Consider the following 24,821-nt stretch of genomic DNA (forward strand, 5'->3'; position numbering starts at 1 on the left):
CGGCGAAATGAATCGCATGTGTGAAGGAGTGTCATCTAAACACGTGTGTCAGTCATCGTTAAGCGTTTCAACCCATGCTAATTCATGGAAGTCTGTGGAGTTAATGTTGTAATCAATCCTAACCCACGAGTCCACTCTTCCTCCGTCTGGTTAGAGACAGGCAGTGCTCCAAAGTTTCTAAATTGCTCTTCATGAACCCTGACCTAATAGAGCCTACTACTAAGTGCTTCAAATGTTAATGTCCTGTCCACACATTTTACAGGCAACATGTCGGCCTCATAGGTCCCGTCCTGTTTTAGACCGAGGAAGCAGAAGAGTATTTGACTATTTCAAAAGCTTCAGCTCCTTTTGGAGGTGAAAAAGCAGCCTTTCCTGCACTCTAGTGTCATTGTGAATGGCTCCTGCATTGAAAAGTAGATGAATAGTAGATGAATAGGACTGCAGTACCTTTAAAACTCTGACATCCTGAAAATGAAACTAAAGCCACAAATATATTCCTAAACTTAAAGACATTTATGGGTTACAGAATAATACCATTCCTTTCAAAAGTATTCTGGATTTTTGGAGCTTTCGGTGAAAATGAAAAAGAATAGAAAGCACTGAGTATGATTTTGTTCAGCTGAATGCATGTTTGTATGAGTATGTAAACAATCACAAGTTAAGAAGTTGACACATTTACATATTTCACACCTAATATTTATGCTCATACGTATGTTTCTCGACCTAGAGTATTATTCTTCAGCATGGTTTTGTACCTAAAGTCAAACTTCTTTTAGAGAAGTAGGGGAATCAACACCACATCTGATGTTGCAAATAACAACATCCTACCACATAGAACTAGGGATGCACAATATTAGAGTTTTGCAGATATTTACAAATTAACTTTAGTTGATATGATACAGATATTGATTTTCAAATGTAGTTCAGACCTAAAATTTCAGTCCTTGAAATGCAAAATTTAAAGTTTGAGGATGGAAAAAAATAGCAAATTCCAGTCCTTAAATAGAGTTTGAACTGTGAGAAATGATGAGGAATAAAGAAAAAGACTTCAGCTATTGGTCTGGACTTAAACTCAGTGGATCCTTAAAAAGTCTTAAACTGGACTTTTGATATTTAAGGCCATAAAAAGTCTTCAAACGTCTTATTTTTATTCGTGAGCAGTCTTGAATTTTAGAAGACACTTTTGCTAAGACATCTCTTTATCTGATCTTCGTTTACTTGCCAAATTCTTTAGATTTAAATCATTCTTTATAGCATATATGCTTGTTGCATATGCTATGTCAAAGATCATTATTTTATTAAGACAGAGACGATGCGACAGATGTGCCAGAAATCATCAAAATAAGGTGTTTCTGGCCCAAAAATGTATTTGTCCAGTACCATTTGGCATTTCATAAACAATGCATTAAACCAGAGCTCCAGCTCTGTCCTGTGTAATGAGAAATCTCACTCTCCATTCATTTTTGATCTTTTGCTGTGCACAAAGTGGTATTGATTTCTCTTAGTTCAGGTCTTAAAAAGTCTCATATAGTCTTAAATTTGTCTTTTAATAGTATGCTGCAACCCTGTAAACTCCAGTATCTTATTTGTTAGTATGGCCAGTATTTACAGCTGATAGGCAGATATTTACAACAAAAATATCAGTTTTAATTGTCGGCAGAAACGTTTATATCTACCAATGCAATAATTCACTTTTTAAGCCCATATCTGTCGATACGAATATCATACTAATAATATTGTGCATCCCAAATAAGAAAAACACATAAAAATGCTGAAAATGAATTCCTCAAATAGAATAAAACTCTCATATCAGACAGTGTGGATATTGAAGTCCACACGTATGGATGGGTATTTTTGAAAACTTAGATTTTTTCTTCTCTGTCTTCAAAAATAAGCCACTCAACTTTCTCAAAAACATCTTTGTCCTTAGGAAAAGCAAAAACACACTGTTGTGTACTGTAAGGAGCATGCGATGTTTACATTTGTCTCTTATTCTTATGCTGATTTATTCATCTCTATAAGAATTATGCGCCTCATTCAGAGACTGCAACAATGTCCCCTGCATACCAAAAATCCTCTTCAATGACTGTTTCATTTTCAAACAAGCCGAATCGGATCTGGTCCAAAACTGCTGACATCGGTAGGGGGTTTGTGTCTCAGGAGTGTTCTATGATGCAGCAGTGACCTCTGTAGGTCGTTCAGGCATCGCTGGTCATCAACATAGTGGGAGAGTAACGTCCAATTAGCAACAATCAACTCCAGCGCAAGATTAGTGCCCACTGTTATGAAAGTAATAATGTTGCACAACAGTGACATCACAAAGAGGAGAAACCAGTATACGATATGACATGCTTTATTGTCCCCTGAGGGAAATTTATCTTGGACTGCAAGTGCTGCTCACATTAAGCTGATACTAACATATAAGCAGTAAATTAGAACAGTAGCAACAATAATCCACAGAGTCGCACATATCAATAAAAATGCAAGTTTTTTTAAAAGATGGCTACTTAAACCTGCTTGTGAACAAAAGGACAAAATGCACACAAAAACCCTTGGTTTTAAAAACATACCCACCTATGACCAAAATATTAAACAAACTTTCAATTTGCAAAAGAGGCTTGTAATGTTCAGAAATATTAAAAATCTCAATAAAAAAGATACATATAGTGCATAATTACATGCAGATGTTTACTTCTGCATGTGCAACTCAGTAAATGTTTTTTTTTATTCTTCATCCATGCTCATTAAACAAACTGATGGCAGTTAAGTGCACAATTTGTAAAGTCTGTCTGCAGGGGACTCTCCATCAAAACTAACACAAAAGATCCAGAGTTGAGCCATGTTCCTTAGCTCTTATTGATAGTTTTTATTTTGTTCTGAATTAAAGAAAACTGCTCTCTATAAACCCCTGTTTTGGTTTCATGGAAGGATTTCACATAATGAGGGAGAAAAGCTGTTAAAAAAGTACCCTTCCTTGCTTGTGTCTTAAGCTACTTATAAGGCATTCTGGGATTGCTCACAGTGTTGACAAGGAAGGCCATTTTTGACAGCTTTTCTTTATCATTAGAGATAGAGTTGGTCATCTCTCTGCTGAAAGGTGGGGGGTTGATCCTGAGCTCCTGCAGTTGCAAGTAAATGTGTTTTTAACCTCAAATTGCTTCCACTGCTGCGTTAGTGGCATGTCAATGTGTATGGATGCATATGAATGGGACTAGTTCATACTAATGGCCAGTTTGCAAAGCAGCCTTTGCCATCAGTGTGTGAATGTGGAGTGAATGGGTTTGTGTGACTTGTGGTGAAAGGCAACTTGATTGTCAGAGAGCTAGAAAAGCACTTTACAAGCTCAAGTCCATCCATGATATAAAAACACGAGTACTGTTAAATGAATACACCTTGTTGATTACAGTTTTTAGACACCTCAATACAAACTAACAAGTAAGCTGTGGAAGCTGTAAGTAAGCTGGGGGCATTTCATAGCAAAAATTCTACATGAACCTTTAAAGAAAGGACTTTCTGTATCATTCAGTACTGCACCTTTGGCACTTTATTTGATAAAGATTCATACATGTTTGAAGTTATCCCGATCTGAATTAGAGGCCAAAGGACAAAGAATATTGTGTGACAGATAATAACTAAGTAATGCAAATGTTTGATTTAAGAGGGGGAAAATCAGCATCATGATTTGATAATGAGGCAAAGGGTGGGACATTTGTAGCTAATTAGTGATGCACAAATCTGTCGTTACAAAACATCTTGATAGCTTTATTGGATTAATTAAAATCTAGTCATGGCTGACTAGATTTAACCCCTTTGTGGCCTGGATCCTTGGCTCCACTCCCTCAGTGTGTTTAGACTAAGTGTGTACATTTCTTCTCAGTGTTTAGCTTTTTAGTTTTTGTGCTGCAAACAAAGTGTCATATATACTTAAAGGTTTCATTACAGTGGAGAGTTTTAATGTGTTTTACCACACAGCATAAACGAGTCAAGATGGGGATGCATGAACAGCCTATCATGAAGTTTTCACACATACACAATAGGCACCATCAGCAACACATGTACCAAAGTGAGGATGCATGCATATTTCATGTTTACAGATACAACCCTTTTAAATACAAGAATCAACAGGAGCAGGGTAAGAATTGAAAGTAAATGTTTTTTTATCATCAAACTACATGTGTAAACGAGACCTTTGGTGCTCCAAGGCTGGGAGTTTTTTTTTTTTTTTAACTCTCGCTGTACTGCAAAGACCATTGACTACTTTCACAAGCTATGATCCTCAGGAACATTGCCACATGTGGATGTCGAATGGTCTAGCTAATCCAAAGGCAGCAACTTACACAAGATTGGCAGAGCCTCATGTCTGCCAGTTGCAGTGGGATCGTACTTCAGCTTAACACCACTTGGTTTTCTTTATCTTAAGACAGGCTGATGTCTGCCACATTCTTGTAATGTGTTTGCATATACCCAGGCTCCGCAATGTTAAGATCCACAGGATGCTGTAACTCTTTCAGCGACAGTTACATCTAGGGACAAGTTACATGTTAGAAAGCAAAGCTGGGATAAGGACATGTGTCCATAGCCACAGTATTTTTTCTCTGCTGGCGCAATCACAACCTCTGTTTCTAAGGGATTGTTAATATTATTGACATGATATCAGTGTCTGTAGATATTATAGAAATTGTTTGCTTAGGGTGCCAAACACTCAAGGGAGCCACCCGTAAGTACTTTTAAAACATAAAACAACTGTGAGACTGTCTACTTCCTGCCACACCTCTCACCTTCACTTGGCTCAACCTAATGTCGGATATCAATATTGATTGTTTTTTGATTAAGACATTTTATGACTAGAATTCCAAACCATATTTATGTGAAATAATCTGAAAGTTTTGAAAACTTTTTTTTAAACTAGGGGTTCCTTTATTTGCATTGTGGGCTTTTAGTTGAATCAGCTGTTCAGTTTGTCATCAGAACTTGATGAAACTGTGAAGGATTTTTCATTTGGTAAATTACCCTCCTCTGTCCTCGTGTCTCATCCGTGCATCTGTCTTTCAATTATTCACTGGGTGGAGCTAAGATGCAAGGAAATTTTGGAGTGAAGGATGGAAGGAAACCAAATTGGCAATTGGCATAGAGCCATAGTCTAGGCTAGTCTGATTTAAGTGTATACATGCAAGAGTGAATCAATCTCCAACCACATTATTTAAGTGTGTTTGTCGCACTCTGAAAGGGTTGGTTTAGTATTATTTCAGTTGGACTTCAATGTTGATATGAATTTTAAATGTCTTGTTTTAGTCAGGCAAACACAATAATACAACATTTGCTATATGAATGTAAAGTAAAATACTATGTGTGGTCTGTCATCAATAATCCTTATTGTTGTTTATTTACCATCAAGTGCAAATCCAGTGTGACAGTAGTCCCTTGTGTCTGTTTACATATTTTCTTATTTAGATTATTAAACCTTTATTTAACCAGGTTAGTCCCACTAAGATCAAAGATCTTCTTTCCAAGGGAGACCTCATTAGCTAAAACAGTGGCATTTATTTATTTATTCATTGATTATAGGGGCCAGTGCACAGTAATGAACATGGACATGTAAAAGTGCTAGATTGTAGCCATATGCTATAATTTCCATCTGTAGTCCCCATCAGGTTGATGCTATACATATGAAAGTGTACATCAAGCATGTACGTAATGAAATTTTACATAAAGACCTGCATAACGATAAAGAAGGTGACTAGATAGCCAGAAAGTTAGGTTTCGAGAGTTTTCACTAGGCATTTGAAAAAATTCCAAGTCCCAAAATTTTGCAGTTGAAAATCAGTCTGCAGACTCTTCCAAGCAAAAAGTACAGAGAACCTAAAAGCCTTCTTTCCGAACTCGGTTTGGACTTTGGGAACAACAAATTGCACAAAATCATACTAATGCAGGTTGTAAAATCCATCCTTCAAGGTCAGAAGACAGGAAAGATAGTCCTGAGTTTTACCCACAATGTCTGTATAAATGAAGACATACCAATGTCCAAGATGATGTGTACTTAAAGCATGTTAAGTGAATTCCTTTGCCAAACTGGCCTTGAAAGATGCTGCAACTTGGTTCACTTTAACAGTGTATTTGAGACATATTTCCTTTTTTAAACACTTTTTTTTTCCATTTCTCAGCTGTGGAGTCTCGAACAACTCATACATTAGAGAAGACAGTGTCAGAAGAGCTACTCAGATAGTTAACTTGCGCAGATGGCAAAATCACAATAAAACATCCAGTGGATATAGAGAATTAGTATGCATATTGGGTTTGCAACTTTATTTGCCTTGCAGCTTGTTGTAATGGAAGTTATTCCAATCCCATTATCCTGTGATCAGAAAGCACATGATTGGCTACAATTTTATTTTTACAAGCTGATTTGTCTCAGTGTTGTAAAATAATCTTAAAACTGCAAAATTACTTTGAGTTTTCAGATAATTTACGGATTAAACGGGGGCTAAATGATTTCAAAATGTGGCCCAGACGATTTGAAGTAATTCCCACGTGATACAATTAAGACATATTCAAGTTTGAGTAGGCTTTTTAACCACTATTAGATGAACCAAGAAACGCGCTGTACAATATCAAAGTAAAATGATCTGTTTGGGATATCCTGATACTATTTTTGCACCGCTATAATGCAATCAAATGCCATAAAACCTGATAGGATCTTTTAAACTCGGTCGCCTGTTCCTTTGAAGCCATGGGGCTGTAAACGTTTGTGTGCTTGTGCAGTTGACTATCGTGTTTGTGTGCATTTCAAGGAAATCTACGACTAAAAAAGTCTGCGGAGTCTTCTCTCTATTCGTACTAATAATCATCATCACCATCATCATCATCATACTCGCCCCTCCTTCACCCAACCCCCCTTCTAGCACTGTTTTCCCAGATTTATTCACGTGCAGCTCGCTCCCGCCTCACTCAGACATTCTGTCGCCAGAGCCGTGACGTCACCTACGCCAGGAGCCTCCTCCGCTCTGAACGTTTCCCTCCGCCTAACTTGGAGACAATCTAGTCCCTCTCTCAGCGGCAACCCTGAACTTGTTCTGTGAACTCACAAAAAGCTAAAAAGCAGATGCAGTTAATTAGTTGTACACTAATGAAGCGTTTCATTCAAGATGTATATAATTTGGCCTGTTATTTCTCACTTATATCAGTATTCCTGGGTTAATAAGCACTGTAGTGTTGCTTGAACATTCATAAGAATGCACCTTTTGTAATTTTATGAGTAATTTAATATGTTTTGTGTAATTTATTACACTTTAAATTTCTTAAGGACATTTTCACTGTTACATCTGCATGTTATTGCACTGTTCTCTTCTTCAGGATTACTATCTCCTCACCTCTTCAACTCTGTTTTTTGCATGATGTGACATTTCACAATTTCCAGACGAATCATGGGTTATTCTCAGTTGATTCTTGTTCTTCTGGAGTATGAGTCACTTTACTTCTGATGCACATGCATTGACTGATTTAGTTCCCTTTGAGGAAATGACACTTCATGTCCTCTGCTGCTGCTGCTGTTTCCAGGCCTGAAGGCTATTTTCATGCATTATCATGCAATTTTAATGAGATGGTTAGAAGAAACTGTTGGAAGTTTCACTCTTGACTTTGGGATATAATGCCTTTTATACAGGAATCACTAGGGTAATTTAGGCTGATATAGTCGTGTGCCATATGTAGGCAGGTATATGGAGTATAACCACTTGTTTTTGAGTCTCTATTGTGTGTACCCATTTGTAAATGAACAGTAGACCCTAAAAAGAAGTATATAAATAAAGAGTATACTCACTTCTGCATGCACCATTGTTGTCTTAAGGTGAGAAACAGAGATGATGGCATGTGTAAGCATGGCTCTGTGCTTTACCACTACTCTTGGACACTTTTGTTCTCTTGACAACATAGATAGTGCTTATCATAGCACAATCAAAGCAAGAGAGTAACTTAGAGGCAGGCTTAACACCGTGCAGTTCAGGAGTTCATACAGATAAATCACAGAGTTGCCTTCCTGCAGGTTAAAACCACCACAAGGGATCACTGGCCAAATTAGAAAAAGCTAATTTTTGGTATGAAATTAGTGGAGAAAGTTAATTTCTACGTGGATAAGTTGTACTCTACAATTTCAGCATGTTAAGTGTTGGACAGTGTCCCAGAAATGTTTAACTTTAAACACCAAAATAAAGTTAAAATTGGTACTTTGAGGAGGCAAGTGAGCAGGGGGAAGTGACAAATCACATCAGAAAATATCCTCAAAAGCCTCCATTGTGCAACTGCTGTTTAAACATGCAGAAAATAGGAAAACCTTCCTATTTTTGAACGGATTTTCTGCAAGTGTCTAAATGAAGAGACAACTTTTCTGCTAAGTCCTGCGAAAAAAACAACCTTCAAAAGGGAAACCCTGGCATCTGAAAAGAAACTCTTCTGAACTAGCGAGAAAACCGCATTGTTTCACTGTTACATAATCCATTTCCACACAGTGAATGAAGATGTTAGATGTGTGAAAAGTAGGTCTTGTTATTGTCGGGGGCTGCATCCCGCGGCGTGATACTGGCGCTCAGCGGAGGGTGAGGCGGCTCCGCGACTCACTGACGCCAGGCCGAGCAGACCCAAGACGGGCAGAGGGAGCACACAGGAGGAGACACAGAGGAAGAGAGAGGGAGGGAACAGAGGTTCTAAAAGAAAAAGGTATTGTTAAACTTTTTTTTCTTTCCCAACATACGAAATGAAAAGTTTTTTGGCTTTATTTTCACTTGTTACGTTGTGCATGACTATGTCTGTAAGCTACGGAAAGTAGAGCCCAACGGTTATCAACTCCCAAAGAGTGAATCAATCATTTGGCAGTTTCAAACTTTTTTTCGTGATTTAAAGCAAAGCATACGACTTTTAGTTGTAAATTTAGCCGCAATTTAACGAAGAGGTCATCCAGGTGTTAAGACGAGTGCTTCAAACAACTGTGTAATGTTAAAGAACTAACTTATTCTTGTTTGAAAATAGGCTAACATGCTGCATGTTACAGTAAGGGTGAGTTCTTCCAAGGATAATGTGGCTGGGCTGCTTTTGGACGCTAAAAACACCAAATATTTGAGTTAAAACCGGTATTAGCAGAAGCAATAACATTTAAAGGCATACTGCTGTACACAGCGGTTATACAATGCAATGAGTAATCTGTAGAATTAGTGATAGCCTACTGGTTAGGGGCTATTTGGATTCATTAGCTACTGGATGTTTCTTACACAATGAGATGTAAGGGCAGAAAATTTAGTTTAAAAGCTCTTCAAATGTTCCTGAAGTCTAAGGAAGATGTCTTCAAATGGCTTAAACATCAAATTATACAATGCTATAGGGAACAAATCTAACTTTTAAAGGCGATAGGGAGTGGATATTATGCATCAGTCCTGAAAATATGTCTCAAACTGGCTAGAAGATCAAATTCTATAATGATGTAGGTAGCAAATGTCACTTTTAAGGAAGGTACAGGCTGAATATCATGCATTAATCATTGAAAAATGTCTTAAAATGGCTAATACATAAGATAATATAATGATTAAGGTAGCATATCTCACTTTTCAGGGCTCGGAGACTGAATATGATGCATTAATTATTGAATAATGTTTTAAATGGCTAAAACATTAAATACTATAATGATAAAGGTAACAAATGTAGCTTTTTATAGAGCTAAAGGCTCAATTTGTTGCATTATTCCCTCTTAGATGTCTTGAAATGTTATCAGTATTGACACTGATTAGGTCTCTGATGATCGGCATATCCACTAATCCTTTCAACTGTATGATTTAAATTGATAAAAGTTGTCAGTGTAGGCTTTTATGTTGATTTCCCCACAGGATATTACCTGATAGGCCATCCTTTTGTATTATTTACCTGTTCACTGATCATATTTTGGTGCCACTGAAGCATTTAATGGCAAATTGTAAAAAGACAGAAAATATGTCACTTCTCTTGATTGAAATTCCCATGCCATCCACTTACAAGTTGCCATTTCCTTGTCTTTTTGCTAATGCAGACACTCAGGCTTTTTAGACTGGCCCAGTATTGTTCTTCGCAGAGGACATGTGTCCCATGTGTGTGGTTTTGGTTATGTCAATGTGTTTATGAATTTGTGCAAGTGTGTATGTGAGAGAATGAAAGGGAGAAAAACAGAGTGTTGGAGAGAGAGACCTACAGCAGCTAAGGCTAGATCTCCTGACATTATTGAAGATGGCATATCAGATTACCCAAAGGACAGGAATTTGTCCTTGTCTGTGATTTACTTTAAATTGTTTTATCGTCCTGCGTTCTCTCAGTATGTGGTTTTAAATTCTGTTAGAAATTTAAACAAATACGGATTTCATGTGGCAGGGTGAGTTTTACTTTAGAGTGAATCTCAATGAATAAATGGTAAATGTGATGCATGTGACTGCCTAATTTCCTGCTATGAAAACAAACTAAACATCAAATTACTTCAGCTTCTCTAGATATAAACTTTGAAATTCATCATTCTATCAATGTGTCTGTCTATGATGAAGAGGACAGCAAGACAATACTCAACTACAGGGTGTAAATATAGGTTAGCAGCATTCCTGTCTCCAGAGAGTCAGTCACAACAGTAGTGAACAACGTCAAAACCCTCCCGTGTGTCTGCATGGCCGGGACAACATAGCCAGCCATGTGTTGGGGTGAGGTGTCCACCCTAACACAACACTAACCCAACACTGAGTGCCAAGCATGGTTGAGATTGCTGCTTGAAACCCCATGTGTTTGCAAGTTATGTCTGCAGGCAGTGGGTTGACTGGTGTGTCTGGGACATAAAAAGCTGATCCCATTTCAGCCCTGCAGAGTAACGACAATGCTAACCACAAGTTCAGTGACAGGAGGTTTTCTAGTGTTTTTCCATGTCATGATGGAAGTAGTTTCATGTATGCCAGTTGGATCTTGTGTTGGTCAGAAGTTTGAACTTTGTATGTTTGCAACTAAAGGTGACTCCAGTTGGTTAAAGGAGCCTCCGGGGTAAGTGCCAATTCTAGTCAGTGAAGACAGCATCTTATGGCTCATTCATTCATTTATACTTTTACTGTATGACTATTGTATACAATGGGCATGACTGTTGTAAATATCTGCAAAAGCTAGCTATCAATGTTGACCGCTGAATTTCAATACTTATTCAGTAACGACCCATATTGTGTTATTGAGCCAGACTTTGGGTGTTTTCACAGTGTCTTAGCAAAGCTACATTGTTAGAATGCTATTTGATGCCATGAAGGAGTCATATTTAATCCTGTAGGGTTGGGTATTGTTGTTTTTTGTTTTTTTTTGTGATACTAGTGCTAAATTGATCATTTCTGAGCAATGCTGGTGCCTAAATGGTGCCTGAATGAAGTTTTAAGACAACAGAAAATGTGTTGAAAGTCAGTAGATGAAGAAAAGTTGTCTCAGTATATTACAAGATTCAGGGAAATATCTTTAAAAATGCGCAGGTGTTGGGTTGGTTGGGTACTGAAGTGATGCACCAAATTTTCTGTGGGAATTTGGTACAGTAGGTGTGTTAATGTGCTGGCTCCACTGATCCTGTTTTCGCCTCTGTTATGCCTCTTTTGCCACCTCCAAGGATGTCAGAGAGGTAGATAACTTAATCCTTCGATTATGCCTCTGCTTCATTCATTGTAAGGGTGTAATGCCACAGAAGCGTAAATATCACACTTTAAAATGGCACTGTGGGTTGGCCTTTTCACACATTTTAGTGCCCTAGTAAAAAGTCTACAAAATATAAGTTGATAGGCTTCAAACAGCAGATAATTGTCTTGAATAACAAATAAGTGTGCTGGGTGATAGCGCTTGTGCTGGACAAAGTTGCACTGCTTTACTTCTGTTTTGGGTCGCAGTTTGGCACAGGTTCAGTTTATCAGTAAAAAAAACACAGAAAGTCAAATCCAGAATTTCCCTAATTTATCATTTTAACCTGACAGAAGAGCAGCTTACAGTTTATCACATCTGGTATTAATTAGAATGAGCCGTGATAGTTGGTACTGCTTGGGGTGTATTAAACATTAAACAAAAAAAGAGGAAAAATATAAAAAAGTGAATAGCCTAACTAGGGGTGTGCAATAAGACAATCTCAGAACGTGAAGAAATAGAATGTATTGGCGATCTGCTTAATCTATTTTGTTGTAGGGTCGGCTCTACTACTTCTTGCTCCCTCCCCCCTCCCTTTCTTCTCCCCGATGCAGTGGAGCCTCACGTTAAAAATGAAAGTGAAACTGAAGATTTAGTTGTCATGACGATTTCTAACTCTTATACGAAGCTTCGTCTTGGTTTTCTGAACCATCAATGTGCAAAAAAATATTTATTTGCACAATCTGCACAAAGCTTATCAACGTGTTTTTTTGATGAGCTCTAAAGACAGCGTCCTCCGGTCTGCCGAGGTTCAAACAGAGGAAGAGAGATGAATACCGTGGTCAGCGGAGTTAAGTGTGTCTGAGGCAGAAAGCCTACTGTTGTAACTGTTACAGCCGACATTGTTTTGCTTTCAATTTTTATTTTCCGAGTTATTTACATGCCTTTCCACCTGGCAAGTAAACGTAAGGATAACGCGGTCGCGGCTGAAACGTTAAAGCATCAGCATCTTTTTATGGAAGGAGGCAGTGATGTGCGCGAGGTCCAGACATGGATCATTGTTGGAAAATGTTTTATACAGTTAAATCATTGATTTACATGCAATTCTTTGGCCTACGTTCATACTGCTGCAGCACGTAATCCTGCCTTTCCTCCTCTTCTCTCCTTCATTGTAAGCAGCAGACAGGTGCCAGTGTGTCACGTTTATGTCACTGCTCATCACAGCCTTATTCAGAGCAGTAAATCAACGTATACACAACCTTTTTAAAAAAAAATCAAAATTGTATTAAAACAACATACAGTCACTACTTAACTGCATAACCACATGTCTCAAAAATTCATCAAATGTGTGTCATATTTATATTTCCTTTATTTGGCAGTTTGTAAACAAGACTGATGTTAAATTGCATACTGTATGAACAGGCTACTGTTTAAAGCTTCAGCTGCAGGAATTCTTTTTAAAGATTTTTTTTCCATATCGCCCACCCCTAAGCCTAATGTCTTTTTTGAACTGCTTATATAAGGATATTTAAAATGCAATTGAAAATTTGTGCATTATAGAGCAATGTCTGGTATTTATTATTTAAGAAGTGTGCCAAAACACCATCACAAAGTTCATAGTTGTTAGTAAATGAATGGAGCAGTGGTTAGTCGTGCAAAGTCTCCACTCGTGCAGGTCAGTAGAGGAACCTTGACTAGCGCATGTAAACACAGGACAGGACATTGTAACAGAGCCTGAGCAGAGCACTTTAATAAATACTCATAGTCTGTGTTTTCTACTTTTACATGTCTGACATATTCGTGAAAATGTATTAGCATCAGTAATGGCTTCAACCCCCTCTTCTTCATATCCAGACACTTAAAAATGGTTCAGACTTATCCGTCAAGTGACCATATACACCAAATTGTGATCTAGGTTACGGAGGAATATGTTACATCCCTTCGTTGCATTTGCAGTTTGGGTGTTTGGTTATACATGTTGCAGAATATTTACCTACTAACAATCACAACTGTGGGAGAATCCTCCTTCTGCATCTCTTACAAGCACCACCATAGCCACCCACCTCACAAATTAAACAGAATATTAGAAGTTTCGATAGTGCATCTTCCAACTCATAAATATTTCAAGTTAATGAGCTAGAGGGCACTGACAGTATAATTTAGTCTCAATTTTTCAATATCACAGTTTAGGCTGACCTAGATGCGTAATAGTTTGCGGTGATAATTAAGGATGAAGTCCCAGTTATTGTTTATTTATTTATTTTTGTGCTGAACACAAAATGTGACCGATTATTACTAGCTGGCAACTGTAGCAAAGTGCTTAGTTGGCACACTTTCATTTTCAGTTTGCTTTTGTATTAAGAAATACACTCCACGTCATATACTGCTTTAATACCAGTCGTAGCCAGTTTCTCTGATTATAGTGAAGTGTTGCAACAGTATATCAATGATCAGTCCGCACTGACTCATGGGTTCAGCATATGAGTAAGGGATGACTGATTCCCCCACCTCCATTTGAGTATGACAGATGTCTATAAATTCATCTGGTAGTTCCTGGATTAAAGTAGAAATTTTGCCACTAGTAGACATTACCTTTTTAAGTTTTGACATTTCATACCAACGAGCTCCTACTGGTGTCTTGTTGTAATAGCTTATGTTTTATTCTCACTTGTTTGACAGCTACTGCTCCTTAGATGCTTTTATACACAACTGCTGCATTGCTATGATTTTTATTTGGAGAATATATTCCATTCCTGTATTGTCACTCTTGAATCAGTGCTGGGCAGTTAATCAAGTTTTACTTTCAAGTGTGCTTATGGCTTTCCACGATCATGAAAAAAGATTTTTGAATTGAAAAAAAATCTGAAAAACTTAGTTATTTCTGTATTTGTTTATATTTATGTATTGGTCAAAGAATACAAGTTTGATAAATGCATTGGATGTATGTGTTAAAATAAGTGAGTAATCATCTTTAATGATCATACCATCAATGGCTGTGATTATAATGTTTGCCCTTATTAAGCAGCTCTACCTCACGTGCACCTAAAGCTTGTGAAGACACCAGATACACAAGTATATTTCATCTCTGTGTCACCAAAAAACGCTCCATCTTACTCTCTTTGTTCTCTCTCTCACTATCTTTGTCTCTTTCTCCTTCTTCATCATTCCCTCCACTTTGCCTCTGTCTTTCTCTTTATCTATCACTCCCTCTCTTCCTGCACTCCTCTGTTTATAGCCAGTGACTCCATTGAGCATGGGCTAATGGAGGCCCCATCCAAGACCCTGCTGATAAATAATGTAGCTTCTTTATAATGCTCCGTCCCGAGGGAGGGTCCAGAGAGCATCATTACTGCCTCCTCATCCTACACAGCCCAGGCCTAAATTGATTAACAGACACTGGAGCAGTGCAAAATGATCCATGGGGCTAGTGTAGTGGCTAACAGCGCGCACCAGGTGGGTCAAAGCCTCCGCCTGTCAGTGTTGCATGATCCCACTCGGTGCTCCCATTAGCCTCAGTTTGTGTCCGGTGGGCTAACTGATGGCCATAACAAGCTACCGCTAACACAATAGCGAGAGAGCATTGCCTAGACTCAGCTGTAGGGAATGTCAGAGTGGTTTTTATGGAGCTGTTGTGTAAATGATGGTGTGTGTTTCGGCTTTTATAGGGAGGAGAGCAACGGCCAAGGCTGCTGCAGGCATCTCCTCATTGGCTCTGTGAGACAAGAGTGATGGGGCTCAAAGGTTGATGGCTACATAAAGATGCTTGATGTAAAGAATACATCTTCATTAAGCTGACTTGTACTATCAGGAAGGAGAAGGAGTACTAAAATGTGAGTCAAGCTGAAAAAAAGAGTTGAAAAGTGATGCAAATCAGTAAATGTTTTGAACAATATAACTCATAAATATTGCAACTTTCTTTGTAAGTTTTATCATAGGTCAGTGTCTGGCTGGTTAGGAATTTTTAAAACTGATTTGTCATTTCCCAAAAATGAATACGTGTGCCAGTTATAGTTAGTAGATATAATTCTAACATGACTGCATATTTGTGAGCTGGAATTAATTGAATTTGGCATTAAAATTACTTTGAAAGAATCTTCAGTAAATTGCTTTCGTAATCAAGTAACATAATTAAAGAGTTGATAACACTATGATACCTTCTTTACAAAGTGTTATGTGTTAGCTGTTTTTGCCCTGGTGAGGTTCTGCTAAATGTACTGTGGAAGGTACTTAGATTATCATCTACTTCCTCCAGCAGCTTTCCTGCTTACTTGATAAGTTGTATAAGAAAAAAGTCAACTCCAAGTAATCTTGATTTGTCTCTTAAAGCAAATTAATTCATTATATTGAAAGTTTGACAGTTGAGCTACAAATGAATGTGATCATCAAGCCTATTAACAAGGAAATTTTAAGAGAATTGCTAAGAAAGCTATTGCAAAAAGCCTGTTTATGTCATGCAAACATCCTAGTCTATACATAGGTTTAGGAACAGGGAGGCACAATGGCGCCTTCATATTTTGACTGCCTGACAGACTACTCTAAACTTGTATTGTCCAAAGAGCCAATACACAGCCATATAAAACCCTTCTCATGAGCATAAGGTTAGGCCAGCAGGCGCATATTTCTAGCTGTCAGGATTGCAAATAACCAAGAGATATGCTCTGCAGCTGCAGTAGAATGACATTAGATGATTGTGAAGCCTGCTCCAGATGTTACAGAACTAAACCTTCTGGAATCTTCCATCTGAAATGGATTAAAGGTTGTCTCTCTGCAGCTAGCCTTGAACTTGTGCTGATAGTGCTGACTGTAACTAAGAGGCCATCAAAGCAGCTTTTTTGGCTGGAAGTGGATCAAAAAGACTCTGAATGTCTGGCTGGTGACCATGGCACAGAGATGATTTTGCACTTTTGGCTTTTTGAACTTTGTATTGTGATGTTTGGCTCCACACTCAGCATTAAGTGCTTTGAAGATGGTCAGTTCTGCAGCAGACTATCTTAATACAAACTTTGTTGAGTGCATTGTAAATTGTATTTTGGAAACAATTGCAAGGATGATCAGAGGCTTGTGTTTGATATTTCAGACTAGGGTTGAGTGACAACTCAACAACTCAAGTCCACATCACACTTGTTAGCCCCAAAGACTCACCATTGGTTCATCAGTTTGAAACTATTTAAAATAATTTTTCAAATCATTGTCATAAACTTGAAGAACTACTTCATGAAATGTTCTCTCTAATTTGCCCTTTTAATGCTTAGATTAATGCCTTATTAACCGTGCAAAGCAGATTGATATGCCTGTTTCTGTGTTTCTCACTGGCGCATCCATCTTGCAAAGCTCCCATCTGAACTGTTTGGGCCCGGTTAGAAAGTGACAGGACCAATCAACGATGAGGGGCAGTACTTTTGGGTGCGATGTAAGCAAGCAGCGACAAGTGGCCGGTGCACATATGGCGGAAGACATTAGCGTGGATGCTGCTAAAGTGCTGTTTTATCAGAAATTGACAACATTTCTTCGTTAAAGTAAGAACAAAGAAAAGCACTGAGTTGTTTTCTGTTTTTAAAAAGACAAAAGTCATGTACTGACATGTCTACAGTTGCAATGGTTCGCGTTACGCAATTCTGCATGGATTTTACTCCTCGGTAACGGATACGTCACCTGTTTTGTTGCTCTGATTGGCCCGCAAAGATGTGACAGACAGAACATTCATCCAATCACCCTCTGAGTGTTTTTTTTTTTTCTTTTTCAAACGCTCTGCCTTTTCCCAAACGATGTGTATCATAGATTTTCCTGATGGATGTGTGAAACAGATCTATCTGGCATGCCAGGTTAATGCCTCTTGTTAAGATGAATTTCTGTATTGAACATTTTCAGCATTCAGTCTTCTCTACTCTTTCACACTTTCAGTACAAGGACGGATTGTGTTGTTGGTTGGAGATAAAACAAAAAGGACTTTAAAAGTCATGGGTGGCCCCTTTCGGGAAACTGTCCTTTTTTCTCCCATCCTGCACCTGGGGAAAAACCTGCAGGTCTTAGCAGGAGGAAGTGATGTTTCTTCTGCGTTGCCGATGACAGATACTAAGATGTAACCACACAACCTGTTTCCTGTCTCTTTGATGGTGGATAGCTGTTCTCTTAGGATGCTAGCAGGGTGTGAAATCATAGTGGGGTCTTAGGGTACAAAAAGGTATCAGTGTTGAGATACATTTTCCCTTTATCTCTCTCTCTCTCTCACACACACACACCCACACACACACACACACACACGCAAAAGCACACACAAATACAACCCATATGTCCCCTCCTTCGTGTGGTAGTATTTTCGCGTCACTTTTGATCAGCCAATGTGATTCTGTTGGCTGTGCTAAGTATAGGTGTACTCTGAAGCTTCCCTCTCAGTTAGGTTGGCAGTAGTAAGTGTCCCAAGCCCCCACAACACACACTACACATAAACACACACATGTTGTAAACAGCACCTGTTCTCATCACACTCTCTGCCTGTTTGGCAGTATGATGCAGCCTACATATGCAGTAGCTGACAAAGATAGAAATCACTATTCATCCCATAATCTGAAGGGCCAAGAATAACTGCAGAGCAGCCGTAATGATGTATTTGTTCCTGCTCGTAGGAAATCCAATATACTGCAGGCTTTACAGTTAGAGTGATGCATCCTTACCCGTGAGTCAGTGTGGATAAAAGGTGGTGGGGTTCTGACAAGCTGTTTATGTGATTCTGTCATCTCTTCTTAACTTTTATGCCAAGCCAAACCTCAACCATAACTCCATTTTTATCTCCTTAATTATGTTCAGAAAAAGCTTAAAAACAAGGTGGAACCAGGAGAGCTCAATGTGCTCTTGTTTCCCCCTTTAAACGCTCAAATGTGTGTACCTCCTGGCATCTGAATTGCTCCCATGGGACCTGAGTGAATGGGCACATTTATCCTGGGGTCCACATGTACTTCCTTTTGATTGTCCTGCACTGCCAGATTCTTGCCCAAAACCTGTTTGTTGGTTGATCGTGTTCAAGCTTTATTAAACATTTGTCTCAGGAGGCAGTTCATTAAAGGTCTTCTTCCAATGAAATCTGAAAGACCTTTAAAAAAAAAGTTTCTTTTTGTACACAAGTGACTGGGCAAAAAAGCATTTCATTTTTGTGATGGTTGCTATCAAGATTTATTTGTGGACGAGAAGAAAATCAGTTAGAGACTTTTGGGTCTTATCAATTTACAGTTCAGGCAGCAATGGAAGTAATTCTCTATCCCTTTACATGAAATATTTAATTTCAACTCAGAGTTTAGATTGTTAACAAATTATATCTATGCAACCTAAGATTCCCCCTCATCCTACATCTTGTACTTTGTGATTGTGTTTAGGTTTCTGACATTTCTCATAATGCCTCATAATACTCATAATTCCTTTAAAACCTTGGACTAATTTGAGGGTTCCCACTTACATGAAAAACATTTGATTAGATTAAAAGTCTATTGTCATTGTCTCAGTCATTGTTTCGGGTTTTAATCAGGAAACAGGCAAAATGTTGCTTTACCTTTAAAAATCTAAAGATTTGTTATTTTTGCTTTATTGAAATTTTGCTAATGTTCTAATGATCAGGTATGTAAAAAATCAAGACTCAAAAGAGAGGGGGGATTTGGAGAGACTTTATCCTCCAGGAAAATAACCACAACGTTTTTTTTTTTAACTAATGTAGGAAAAAACTCAATTAATGCATTGAGAAAAAAATATCAGAAGATAACAATCTGTGTCAGTTTCAGCTCTGCCCAAATTTCAAGCTGTTTGTTGTTTTGAGCTTGATAAAATTAAGATTTCTAAAAAGTGTTAAACATTTGTTTAAAATTTCTCTGGTTGATGTTGTCTGTACACTTTATGGGAAGTTTATTGCTGTGTGGCATTACAGAGCCACAGTAATGTGACAAGCCATATGGATAGAAAGCTATCTGGAGAATGTCTGATTGGGGTGGATCCTCATTGGAGGGCGTGAGTTGTGACTCCTCTGCCAGTTTCCCCGAAGTCATGACTGAAACAGCTTTAACAGCTATATTGATGACATCATCGCCATAACATGCGTTGCTGAAGTGATTTACTGGTGAACTATCAGTTTCGCCAGTGATGCATAGAGGACAAGGGGTTACAGATCTTGATATTTGTTATAACTGCTGCTACTTCTATCTGTTAGAGAGAGGACATGAGCAGGAGTGATCTATGTATGAAATCAGTTAACTTTTAACTTGTGAGATTCTAACCTATCTCTCCTTTCCTTCTAGTTATTGACTGCTGAGAAGACCTGATCTTAAATCCTGTAAACTGAGACGCATCTGATTTCCCAAAGGACAAACACTCTTAGTTTTGTCCCCTTTGTTTTCTAAGACTGGACTTTCCATCTCCACTACTCACACTTAATTTGGACAGACTGGAGAGAGGAGGAGGGCGTCTCGTCCAACATGAACGTCACCTCACTCTTCTCCTTCACCAGCCCAGCTGTTAAACGGCTGCTGGGTTGGAAGCAGGGAGACGAGGAAGAGAAATGGGCAGAAAAGGCTGTAGATGCTCTGGTAAAGAAACTGAAAAAGAAGAAGGGAGCCATGGAGGAGCTGGAGAGAGCTCTCAGCTGTCCTGGTCAGCCCAGTAACTGTGTGACAATCCCTCGCTCCCTGGACGGACGGCTGCAGGTGTCCCACCGGAAAGGTCTGCCTCATGTCATTTACTGCAGGGTGTGGCGATGGCCTGATCTGCAGTCCCACCACGAGTTGAAGGCCTTGGAGTGCTGCGAGTACCCCTTTGGCTCCAAGCAGAAGGACGTGTGCATCAACCCCTACCACTACAAACGAGTGGACAGTCCAGGTGAGTGAAACTCTATGATACTGAAATTATTTGGAATCATAGCACTGCTATCAGACTGGTATGTTAGCGAAGGTATCAGGATCAGTATTTTGAGAGAAATTTTTTGCCAGGGCTGCTTTATTATGGCAAGAATCATAATAATGATATTGAGATCAGATTAATAGATTAATACTCAATAATTTTACAGCATCTGCATCACACATGCTCTTAAATACTCTTAACACTTTTGAAAATAAGAAATTAATTTGTGAGAAAATACAAAACATCATTTGAAATAAAAATGAGTAAACAAAGAGAATCGCTTTCATGGCTAAAATATCACAACAAACACTGAAACATTTACCACATTGCAAAACCTATGACAAACCAAGCTCAACAGCATGTGGCACAGTTATTGTTTAATCCTGATTACCTTTAATGCCATGATTGTGGTGTAAATTGGAACGTGATTAATTGCCCAGCACGTATTTGTGCATCCCTAGATTTAACCGTACTAGATTTAACAGTACAGGCACTGAAGCAGCATAAATTTAAACTCAAAGGACAGATTACTTTACCTGACATACAGTTGAATTTCATGAATATGCTTTGTGGCTTTGTGGTCTAAATCAGTGGTTCTCAAACTTTTCTTGCCCAAGGCACACCTAACATCCAGCCAAGTTTTCAAGGCACACCATATTTATTTCCATGCAAAACAACCTATCTATAACATGCGTTAAAAAATCATTTCCTAGTATTGACCTAATCTGTTTATTACAATGTCATCTAATATCTAATATAAGCCAAATGACAGATAATTATTATGATATTGTCTACTGGCTGTTTTTTTCCTTTTTTTGGCGGGTCTTCCTCATTAACAGCTCGTTGGGGTTTAATACGCTCAAGGAAACAATCCATTTCCCCTTGATTTCTCTCTGTCACAAAACTGTCAATCAAGCCCTTTGATGTGTGTCGTTCTAACAAACCCCCTACCCACTGATTTAACAAACTGCAAAGACAGCGTTCCTTTTAAGGTGTTTTAGGGATTTTTAAATTAGGCAAATAGAATTTGCAGTCGAACATGGAAATAAATGTTTATAAAACACTGATAATGTAAATTTTTAAAAAATCAATCGTGTTGCTGGATAGTTGTAAATATGATTTAGAGTAGCAAAAAATCTCACGGCACACCTAAACTTGCCTCAAGGCACACCAGTGTGCCGCAGCACACCATTTGAGAACCACTGGTCTAAATACATGTCATTTACAGTCATCATTTTATCTTCCCTACAGAAGGAAAACTTTTTATAACTGAAGTAAATTTAATTTAAAGAAGCTCCCAAGTACATGAAGAATTAAATTCTTGAAGTCATACATCTCATATCTGTTTCTGAAAATTTTAATAATCTCAAAAAGGAAAAAAGAACGGTATATCTTTTATTAAGGAGAATGATGGAGGAACTTCACATGATTAAATTTAGAACCAGATATTACTGTATTGTTAAAGTGTAACACAAAAGGCAGCAAATTGGAACAATCTAATTACAAGCATATTAAAAATATGACATTTTAAAGATGTAACAAGATTATTTGATTAAAATCAAATAAAAGCTTATGTTTGGACAGAAATAGAAGCGCCTCAAGGCCCTCACTGAAAAGGCATTGCTGAAGGAAGACAAATCAAACAGTATTTGGCCTCTTAGTGAACAGAAAATGAGGGTCAGCTGACAAGATAGAAACAGCTGTGCGGAGGGTGTTAAGTGTGTAAAGGGCCAAGTGTGTGCGAGCATGTGTGTGTGTCCATGTGTGTAGCAGGAAATTCCAGCTGGGGGAGAAAGAGGGCTTTGTTTTGGGCATGCTCTGTGCTGCTGCCTTTTTTTTTTTTTTTTTTGCATCTCTGCACACATGTAGACACACTTTTAAACTCATAGACGTGTTACAACTACTAGACTACACACACACTTATATCTGCACACAGTTTCTCTGAGGATGCCTGGGCAGGAAACCAGTCACCCACACACAATGGAAGGAAAGAGTTGTTGCCTGCCCCGCACACTTTTTGTTTTAGCAGCGGGTGGAGGACAGAGGGCTAAGGTGATTAAACCCCACAGCACCTGTCTGTCCACACTACCCCTCCCATTCTCCCCTAACACCACCCACCTACAAACACACATCCTGTCAATCTCCCTCACTATTCGACCAAACACCTGCTCCACATTTAACCTTTAAAATAAATTACTCCATTGACACATCAGCCCACTGCAGCACACAGTATCTACCTGCAGGAACATTAAGAGCAGTGCAGGCCCGTCTAAAATTTCAGCACCCGCTTTATTTATCTGCATAGGTATTTATAGACACAAGTGGAGCGTATCTGTGTGGTTTTGTGTGCACTGCGTCTGAATAGCCCTCACATCAGCCAGGATATTTACCCCAAATGATGAATTCCTCAAGAATGGCTCAGCTCAGAATGTCTTTTCAGAGCAGAAACCTGAGAGTCTGCTCCAAATACTGCTGGCTCAGATCAACGGCCTGGAAGCTGACTTTAGAAAAGTGCAGAGACATCTGGGTTGAGAACATGGAATCAGGAGATTGCTGGAAAAAGATTTCCTTTATCATGACAGAATCAAATAACTCAAGTCTTATCAAGTTTGTTTTGGTAAGCTTTACAGTCATTAACAAATAATTATTTAATCAATTTAAGACTGAGATTGAATACATTGTTTTCAGACTTTAAATCAGTATTACAAATCACACAAAAGATGTTAGATAATCATCCACTATGTACAATTAAATCTAATGCTACTCTCAGATTAAATATGGCAATACGCAACCCATTTAAGACTTAAATCTATTTACTCTACTATGTCTTACATTACATTGTATAATGGTAAGGCCATAGTTAAAAATTGACGTAACTACAAGTCATCTTATAAAAATTAAAAAAACTAATACTAGAGCTTTTAAGTTAACCTGTAGTGCACATTTTTACCCACGCCGATGAAATCGGTAAAGGGCTCAGCATCTTTCTTTGTTTGTATGTGTACAAGATAACTCGAGAATGGAAAGCCAGATCTTCACCAAACTTTCAGGGACTATTGGGATAGTGACAGGGAAGAATCAATTGGATTTTGGTGATGATCCGTGCACCTGTTTGGTTTTTCTCAGACTTCGAAATTTTGAACACCATAGTAATCAATGGGAGTGTGAGTTCCTCGGTGGCGCTGCTTAGGCGTGGGTCTGCCACCTCAGACGGCCATTCTAGTTCATTTTTTTATTGTGCTGGATTAGATCTGTGTTTAAGTTCTATTACTTTAAATTACTTTCTTAGTTACATGCTACACTTATAAATTCTCAAACCCTGATGCTCAGGAGTTACAGTGTAAGGTCTGCAACATCTGAGCCTTTCTCACCGTAGGTAAAATACTGTTTTGGTTGATTCAAAGGAGAACCCCCCATTCAAACTTTTTAAACATTTCTTCTCCGCAGTGCTGCCTCCTGTATTGGTACCGAGGAACAGCGAGTTCAATGCCAAGCATACAATGTTGCCTCGCTTCCGCAACCCTCTACAACAGAATGAGCCGCACATGCCCCAGAATGCCACCTTCCCAGAGTCCTTTGCTCAGGCCAACACGATGCCTCCCAATTTCCCACATTCGCCAGGAAACAGCTATCCAAACTCCCCAGGAAGTGGCAGCAGTGCCACTTTCCCTCATTCACCATCCAGCTCAGACCCCGGCAGTCCATTCCAGATGCCAGGTGAGATCCTAGTATGATTTATCCCCTACTTTGCCTGCTTTACTTAATAACAAGCAATAGCTCATACTTGTGCTCTTTGTTCTGCCTCCTTCCTAATACAGAGACTCCCCCTCCTGCCTACATGCCCCCAGAGGAGCCTATCTCTCAGGATTGCCCCCAGCCTATGGACACCAACCTCTTGGCTCCACCTTTGCCTCTTGAGAGCAACAACCGGCCAGGTAACCATGATAATAACTCACTTCGACACACAGAAACAAATGTTCACATTGTGTTCACGGTGATATTAACAAAAATCTGTCTGCACCTGCTTGACTTGATCTGCAGGTGCAAACACTTTCATTATTTTCATGTGGTCAAACTCTGAATACTAACTAAAAGGAAGAAAACCCCAGCTGAGTTTACAAGCCATATGCTATCAGATAAAACTTGAACTGTGTGGAAAGGACACTGAGGCTGTGTCTGTGGGTGCCAGCCCATTGGAAGCTCAAATTAAGGCAGGCCTCAGTAGTTTATGGGGTCTATAAAAGCTGGAGCTTATGTCATCTCTGCAGGAGGTAATGGCTACAAACTTGTTAAAGTTAGGATTCACTAATTACCTC

General features: G+C 38.7%; 1 protein-coding gene across 5 annotated transcripts in view; it reads left to right on the top strand.

Annotated features, from left to right (window-relative positions):
* The window catches only part of smad1 (SMAD family member 1), a 39,767-nt gene that overhangs the window by 9,595 nt on the left and 5,351 nt on the right, over positions 1-24,821 (top strand). For 2 of the 5 annotated variants that reach the window (XM_041785075.1, XM_041785073.1), the window contains exons 3-5: positions 19,908-20,484; positions 23,953-24,222; positions 24,324-24,440. In XM_041785075.1, coding sequence (XP_041641009.1) covers positions 20,085-20,484; positions 23,953-24,222; positions 24,324-24,440 — 787 coding nt within the window. In that variant the 5' untranslated portion in view covers positions 19,908-20,084. Of the gene's footprint in view, positions 1-8,601; positions 8,710-14,866; positions 15,085-15,334; positions 15,462-19,907; positions 20,485-23,952; positions 24,223-24,323; positions 24,441-24,821 lie in introns of those variants that run through there. The other 3 variants (XM_041785077.1, XM_041785076.1, XM_041785078.1) reach the window with 3 other exon arrangements.

Source organism: Cheilinus undulatus, linkage group 4, assembly GCF_018320785.1.
Source record: "Cheilinus undulatus linkage group 4, ASM1832078v1, whole genome shotgun sequence".
Classification (NCBI taxonomy): domain Eukaryota; kingdom Metazoa; phylum Chordata; class Actinopteri; order Labriformes; family Labridae; genus Cheilinus; species Cheilinus undulatus.